An 8619-nucleotide genomic window follows, 5' to 3' on the forward strand; every position below is an offset into this window, starting at 1 on the left:
GCTTCTTCTTCATCTATGATCTGGAAGGTCCTGGCATGGTTTTTCTCCTTATCACCCTCTCTGTTCCCTTATCTCTATTTTGTTAAAGAAAATTGTTGTCAACTGTTTTTGGGAATTCTAGATCTAAAAATGAATTTTTGTTACTGTTTTGTCATTTCTTATTTTTGTGACCTTGGGGAAGTCACGTAACTTCTCCAACCCTCCAGTTACCTCTAGGGCACTGGAGATTGAAGTATTTCTTCCATCCACAATACAAGATTGTTGGAAAAATCAGAGGACATCATATTTGAGGAAGTATAGTGAGTAGCACATTCAGACAAGAAAAATTCACACTGAGATACAATCTTGCAACAGAGTAGAGCTGGACAGGGAATGGATTGGCCACCAGGGGAACTAGTAAGAGGTAAAGCTGGATTACTATGAATAGAGGTTTGTGACTTTGTACAGGAGTCAGGGATCAAGACCATCCCCAAGAAAAAGAAATGCAAAAAAGCAAAATGGCTGATGGAGGGGGTCTTACAAATAGCTGTGAAAAGAAGAGAAGCCAAAAGCAAAGGAGAAAAGGAAAGATATACTGATTTGAATGCAGAGTTCCAAAGAATAGCAAGGAGAGATAAGAAAGCCTTCCTCAGTGATCAGTGCAAAGAAACAGAGGAAAACAATAGAATGGGAAAGACTAGTGCTCTCTTCAAGAAAATTAGATATACCAAGAGAACAGTTCATGCAAAGATGGGCACAATAAAGGACAGAAATGGTATGGATCTAACAGAAGCAGAAGACATTAAGAAGAGGTGGCAAGAATACACAGAAGAACTGTACAAAAAAGATCTTCATGACCTAGATAACCACAATTGTGTGATCACTCACCTAGAGCCAGACATCCTGGAATGTGAAGTCAAGTGGGCTTTAGGAAGCATCACTATGAACAAAGCTAGTGGAGGTGATGGAATTCCAGTAGAGCTATTTCAAATCCTGAAAGATGATGCTGTGAAAGTGCTGCACTCAATATGCCAGCAAATTTGGAAAACTCAGCAGTGGCCACAGGACTGGAAAAGGTCTGTTTTCATTTGAATCCCAAAGAAAAGCAATGCCAAAGAATGTGCAAACTACCACACAATTGCATTCATTTCATACGCTAGTAAAGTAATGTTCAAAATTCTCCAAGACAGGCTTCAACAATATGTGAACCATGAAATTCCAGATGTTCAAGTGGGTTTTAGAAAAGGCAGAGGAACCAGAGATCAAATTGCCAACATCTGCTGGATCATGGAAAAAGCAAGAGAGTTCCAGAAAAACATCTGCTTTATTGACTATGCCAAAGCCTTTGACTGTGTGGATCAGAATAAACTGTGGAAAATTCTGAAAGAGATGGGAATACCAGACCACCTGACCTGCCTCTTGAGAAATCTGTATGCAGGTCAGGAAGCAACGGTTAGAACTGGACATGGAACAACAGACTGGTTCCAAATAGGAAAAGGAATATGTCAAGGCTGTACATTGTCACGTTGCCTATTTAACTTATATGCAGAGTACATCATGAGACATGCTTTGCTGGATGAAGCGCAAGCTGGAATCAAGATTGCCAGGAGAAATATCAATAACCTCAGATATGCAGATGACACCACCCTTATGACAGAAAGCAAAGAAGAACTAAAGAGCCTCTTGATGAAAGTGAAAGAGGAGAGTGAAAAAGTTGGCTTAAAGCTCAACATTCAGAAAACTAAGATCACAGGATCGGGTCCCATCACTTCATGGCAAATAGATGGGGAAACTGGAAACAGTGGCTGACTTTATTTTTCTGGGCTCCAAAATTGCTGCAGATGGTGATTGCAGCCATGATATTAAAAGATGCTTACTCCTTGAAAGGAAATTTATGACCAATCTAGACAGCATATTAAAAAGCAGAGACATTTCTTTGTCAACAAAGGTCCATCTAGTCAAGGCTATGTTTTTTCCAGTGGTCATGTATGGATGTGAGAGTTAGACTCTAAAGAAAACTGAGTGCTGAAGAATTGATGCTTTTGAACTGCGGTGTTGGAGAAGACTCTTTGAGAGTCCCTTGGACTGCAAGGAGATCCAACCAGTCCCTCCTAAAGGAGATCAATCCTGGGTGTTCATTGGAAGGACTGATGTTGAAGCTGAAACCCCAATACTTTGGCCACCTGATGTGAAGAGCTGACTCATTTAAAAGACTCTGATGCTCAGAAAGGTTGAAGGCAGGAGGAGAAGCGGACAACAGAGGATGAGATGGTTGGATTGCATCATTGACTCAATGGACATGAGTATGAGTAAACTCCAGGAGTTGGTGATGGACAGGGAGGCCTGGCGTGCTGCAGTCCATGGGGTCACAAAGCGTTAGACATGACTGAGCGACTGAACTGAACTGAACTGAAAGCTGGATTGTCAAGGCCAGATCTGTAAAATCACGTCCATATTAAGAAACTTGGGCTTATTATTGAAGATGAGGGACTGCCTCTGAAATGTCACTCAGATCCTATTTGCAATTTAGAATATCTCCTCGGAGGGAGTGTGACCCACCTGGTGACAGCAGGGGAGGCTGGCTCTGCAGCAAATTAGAGGACAAAGGTCTCTGACTCTTCTCTCATAATAGTGGTTATGACACAGCATTAATGAGGATGTGTATGTGTGAGCTCAGTTGCTTCAGTTGTGTCCAAGTGTTGGCGACCTCATGGACTGTAGCCTGCCAGGCTTCTCTGTCCATGGAATTCTCCAGGCAAGAATACCAGAGTGGGTTGCTGTGCTCTCCTCTAGGGGATCTTCCCGACCCAGGGACTGAATCCGCATCTGTTATGTCTGCTGCAGCGGGTTTCTTCACCACTAGCACCACCAGGAAAGCCCATCATTGAGGATGGGATATATAAATTTGTCTAAACATTTATGTTTTATGCTTTAGCTCTCCCTTTCAAGGTGAAGACATTTGTAGGATCATAGATTTAGTAGAACATCTCATGAGGACATCTAGACCATTGCCCTGAATTTGGGAGGATCAGATGCTTTCCCTCCCACTTCCAGATGAGGTAACTACAGCTCACAGAAGTTAAATGGCTTACTTAAATGGTGGAAAAGAAAGATGAAGAGTCTAGACTGACTGCCTGCCTCCTCCCCACCCCACCACACATACACATACATACACAACATACAAATACCACATACACTCACACACACACCACTCAGGGTAGAGAAATACAGAAGTCAGAGTCCTTGAGGTTCTAAAGCCTGCTTTCACATGAGTCTAAGCTGCGGAATTCTGTTTGTGAAGATCATAAAAATGGTTATAATCATGTCATCTAATTATAAAACATTTCTATGTAATATATAATGCATATTATGTTTCCTAGGCATTTACATCAGGCATTTGGTTGTGGGCTTATATTCATTAGTACTTTATTTCATGTTCACAATTACCCTATTGTGAAGGCACTATTATTATTTTATTTGTAAATAAACAGATTTAATGAAGCTAAGTTCCTTGCCCAAAGTCACAAAATTAATGTGGCTTCAAACACACGGTTCCTGCCTGAATTCTAAGCGCTTCACAATTGTGCAGTCCGCCTGGTTTAATCATCCCGCAGCCCTAGAGGGGGATGGTTTCTCCACATTCCAGATGAGGCTCAGACATGCTCAGTGGCAATGCTTTTATCTACATTGGAGTTCAGGAGTCCACACTCCTTCCTAGCTGTTTCTATTCTACTATGGTGGACTGTCTCCTCAGCCTGACTCTTCTTCCTTCCCAGTCACAGGACAGACCTTCTCTCTGAAAAACATCTCCACAGAAATGTCGGGTTACTACATCTGCATCTCCAGCAATGAGGTGGGGACCGAGTCCTGCAACATCACTGTGGCTGTCAGATCTCGTAAGAGCAGTTTGGGGTGGAGGGAGAGTGGGAGGGTGAAGGCCAGAAGATGACCGGCTGGGGGTCCAAAGAGTCAGCTGACTGGGAGGTGAGCCAGGCAGCCTCTTGGGGTCTCCCGTTGGCAGGTGACTGAGGCGATGCCCTGATGCTCCTGTCCCAGGTTTCTCTCATCTGGAGGCTAGCCCGGTTCCCTTTGTTGTTTGGAAATAACACCTAAGACTGGCTTCTGGAGACCTTAGTCCTACGTGCCCAGATCTGGCTTCCACAGAGCCTGGACCCCATCACTTGGGGAGGGACACCCTGAGAAGCTTGGAAATGAGCTAGAGTAGGAGCTGGCATGACACCTGAGGGCTTTTTTTGGAGCCTGAGTAGCTCAGATCTGTTGGCCATCTGGCCTTTTTTGCACCTCCATCCTGAGAAGCATCCTCCCGCCTTGTCTGGTTCCATTCCCACGAGGCTGTGCCTTCCATGGAGTGCCCCCAGAAGCTGGCGGCGCTGCCCCTCGGGCTGGGAAGACAGGCACCGCTCAGAGCCTGGGAGGGGCCAGCTCTCACAGCTGGGGCACTGGCTGTTGTGGCCCCTCACCCCTGGCATGCTCTCTGCATCTTGACTTGTGTTATGGGCTCGAGATGGGAACCGTGGTTAGGGCTCACAGGGCTTGCGGCTCTGTCTCTCCCAGCCTCCATGAACGTGGCTCTGTATGCGGGCGTCGCTGGGGGCGTGGCTGCGGCTCTCGTCATCATCGGCCTCACCCTGTACTGCTGCTGCTGCCGGGACACCAGCAAGGCTGAGGACGCCGAGGTCGCACGGCCGTGAGTGTCGGGGACAGCCTATGGGCAAGGGTCTAAGCAGATTAGGGAGGTGTGCCCCAGCTCCTCACACAGCCTCTTCCTCTCATAACACCTCAGGGGGCAGCTGTTAACAATAAAAACAGCTTTTATCCATCCCATTTTATAGTTGAGAAAAGAGTAAATGATTCACCCAAACCCTAAAGTGGCACTGCTATCTGGGACATGACTCCAGAGCCCGTGGTTCTGCAGTCTCTAATCCCAGGGTAGAGTTTCCTGTGGGTGTCCAGGGCCGGGTGTAGGGGCAAGCCTCTGTCATAGGCTGCTTTCTCCTCATAGGAAGCACTAGACCCGGCTCCCTCAGTCCTGAGTGGGTGAGTGTGAACTCTTCCCCTCTGTCCTCAATGCCTGCAGGAATCGGGCGGCCTACCGGAAGCCACCAGAGCAGCTGACAGAGCTTTCCAGAAGACAGGAAGAGGAGGGCGAGGATGACTACCGGCATGAAGACCAGAGGGACACCGGCCGCGAGAGCCCTGACCAGGCTGGCCGATGATCCGGGCCTGCTGCAGGCTGGGGCCAGTGGGAGGATTAGGGGTCATCCCCCTGCCTGCTGGCCTCTCCCCTCCTTTCCAAACCCTACTTTTCTGACTCTTTGTCCCAGTTATTGAGGGATGCTTCATTCCCCATGTTGGCTGCTGGAGGACTTGGCTTGACCTAGCCAAGGGGATGTCACTTTTGACTGACCCTGCCAAGCGCCCTCCCCTTTGAAATGACCCTCCTATTACCCTCAGGGCCCTTCACCTTGGACTAGGCAGCAGCCTCCACTTCCCCATGGCACTCCTGCTCCCCAGAGGTGATACTAGCCTCAGGATGGCAGAAGTTGCCCTCCCCACTGTGTGCCCAGCACCCAGGGGAACAGCACCTGGCAGAGGTTTTGCATGCAATGCATTTTTGTTGCATGAGTGAAAGAATAAATGAGTACATAAGGGCTTTATTTATCCAACTTTGGTGTGAACTCCTTGCTTTGGACCCATGTTGGCCTGGCCTCAAGCTCCCTCTCCAGTTGCATCTCCCACAACTTTTCTGAATATTCCAGATGCTCCCTGCAAGGGCCGCCCCAGCTCCCACTGCACATGCCCTTATGGGGTTTTGCTTTCTCCTTTTGGCTGGGAATGCCCATGAAACTCCCATCTCTGCCTGTCAAATCCTACCTGGCCCTCCAGGCCCGTCTCAAATGCAAGTGAACTCTAACTCTATAACCCCATCCTAATCTCACACACAGATGGGGACAATCTTGTTACTTTGTCCCACACCCATCACAGGCCACAGGGCACAGTTATCTGAGGGTCTCTCCCTCTGTGTATAGTGTGAACTCCTGGAGCAAGGCCTGGGCCTCAACCCCCTGCTTTTCCTGGAGCCCTCACAGTCTACAGCCCTTCCAGCAGGCTCAGTCCACCTAAATTTAGGAAACTGCTTTTGTAGATTGGGCCTTCCCCTCTCTGGTCCCCGAGACACAAAGATGACTTCCACCTAAACCCACTTGCTAATTTCATGAATGAAGGAAGAGATGATTTAAATGAACACATACTCATGTGAGTTCATACACTGGAGTCGGTTTGCAGCTGGCCCTGTGGTCACAGTGATTCTTCTCAAGGCCAGAGTAACTGACATGCCCATCTCTGCTTCTTGATACCTAACCCCTGCCCTGCCTGGCCTGTTCCTGTCTTGTCTGGACTGCCAGATCTGCTTTGCTGGCCGGCTGTCTAGTTGCCCCTCCCACAGCCTCTCACCTGTTGGTCAATTACTTCTTCTGTTCCCAGGAGATTGGCAGTGTCCTGCTGCTTAGGTCTTGTGATCCAGTGGCTAGTCTCACTCAAATGCAATTTGCCAGTAATAAACATTGTCATTTCATTTTTTTTTTTCTGAATAATTAGGAAAGCAAATCTGTAAATCTGTTGTCCATCTGTGATTTTTAAAAATATATTTTTATATGTTTTGTTAAATTCTTTAGTTCATTCAAAATGCTGTCAGTAATAATAAAATTGTTGGTGGAAATTCTTATTTCTTTTTTAAACTGGGCTTTATTCACATCAAGGTAGAGATTATGTCTTTTGTTGTCATGTGTCAGCCTACTGTGGGCCTCTCTTGGGCTTTCTGGGAGAGGTGAGGTGAGGTGAGGGAGTCAAGCAAGGAGAGAACTGGGTCAGATCCTGCGGGTTCCATTTCTTGTAGCCATCGTAGGATCAGGCAATGGTTTCTGGGGACAGGACAGAGCCCCGCTGATTATAGAATATTCCAGGCACCTGCAACATCAGAAAGAACACACAGACCTGGGAATTGGTGCATGCACTCTAAGGAAGATGGTGGAGAGGCTCTGGCCAGATATACCCCAAGAGCACCCCTCCTGAGAGAGGGAAGAAAGCAGACCCCCAACCCCCACTCCAACTGTCAGAGATCTGGTGACTCTTCCTCCTCCCCAAGCACTCAGCTCTGTCACCCTCTCCCACCACACATTCAGAGTCCTCTTGACCTATGTACTCCTGTCTTGCACCTGTCCCATGGTACTGTCATTACCACGTTCTGTGTCTGCCTAGGCCTGTGAGATTTGTGAGAATAGGAACGGATCTTACTCATGGCCACATATTGACACAAAACTTGATACATTTTTGTTGAATGAATAATTTTTTTGGTCACCGTGTCCTTTCAAGGCCATTTCCTTGTCTTCTAGATACTTTGGGTGTCTCCCAGCCCTCCTGGTGCAAGGTTTTACACACATGATCTTGAAAGTGGTGGAAAGGAGGTGGCCACCTCCCCCAGCCCTGACCTCGCTGACCTCTCTGCCCCTGGAAGGGCTCCGAAAGTTCATCCACCTTAGCTCCAGGCTTGGGTAAGAAAATGAGGGAGGTTGGAACCCACCACATTCCTTCAGCAATAAATATTTTGTGAGCTCTTACAATGTGTCATATTGAGAAACCTGTGTGCAGGTCAAGAAGCAACATTAGAACCAGACATGGCACAACAGACTGGTTCCAAATTGGGAAAGGTGTACTTCATGGCTGTATATTGTCGCCCTGCTTATTTAACTTATATGCAGAGTACATCATGTGAAATGCCAGGCTGGATGAAGCACAAGCTGGAATCAAGATTGCCAGGAGAAATATCAAACCTCAGATATGCAGATGACCTCACCCTTATGGCAGAAAGCAAAGAACTAAAAAGACTCTTGATGAAGGTGAAATAGGAGTGAAAAATCTGGCCTAAAACTCAACATTCAAAAATTAAGATCATGGCATCCAGTCCCATCACTTCATGTCAAATAGATGAGGAAACAGCAGAAAAAGTGACAGACTTTATTTTCTTGGGCTCCAAAATCACTTCAGATGGTGACTGCAGTGAAATTACATGACATTCACATGCAGCCATGAAATTAAAAGATGCTTCCTCCTTGGAAGAAAAGCTATGACCAACCTAGACAGCATATTAAAAAGCAGAGACATTACTTTGCCAACAAAGGTTTGTCTAGTCAAAGCTATGGTTTCTCCAGTAGTCATGTATGGATGTGAGTTGGACCATAAAGAAGGCTGAGTGCTGAAGAATTGATGCTTTCAAATTGTCATGTTGAAGAAGACTCTTGAGAGTCCCTTGAACTACAAGATCAAACCAGTCAATCCTAAAGGGAATCAGTCCTGAATATTCATTGGTAGAACTAATGCTATGAAGCTAAAGCTCCCATAGTTTGGCCACCTGATGCAAAGAACTGACTCGTTAGAAAAGACCCTAATGCTGGGAAAGATCGAAGGCAGGAGGAGAAGGGAACCCAGAGGATGAGATGGTTGGATGGAATCACCGACTCAATGGACATGAGTTTGAGCAGGCTCTAGGAGATGGTGAAGGACAGGGAAACCAGGCATGCTGCAGTCCATGGGGTTGCAAAGAGCTGGACATGACTGAATGAC

General features: G+C 46.7%; 1 protein-coding gene across 1 annotated transcript in view; it reads left to right on the plus strand.

The window, feature by feature from the left end:
* GPA33 (glycoprotein A33) overlaps positions 1–5216 on the plus strand; it is a 39312-nt gene extending 34096 nt beyond the window's left edge. The window contains exons 5-7 of the mRNA XM_068993613.1: positions 3756–3875; positions 4555–4687; positions 5078–5216. Coding sequence (XP_068849714.1) covers positions 3756–3875; positions 4555–4687; positions 5078–5216 — 392 coding nt within the window. The remainder of the gene's footprint in view (positions 1–3755; positions 3876–4554; positions 4688–5077) is intronic.
* The last annotated feature ends 3403 nt before the right edge of the window (positions 5217–8619 follow it).

Source organism: Capricornis sumatraensis, chromosome 2, assembly GCF_032405125.1.
Source record: "Capricornis sumatraensis isolate serow.1 chromosome 2, serow.2, whole genome shotgun sequence".
Lineage (NCBI taxonomy): Eukaryota > Metazoa > Chordata > Mammalia > Artiodactyla > Bovidae > Capricornis > Capricornis sumatraensis.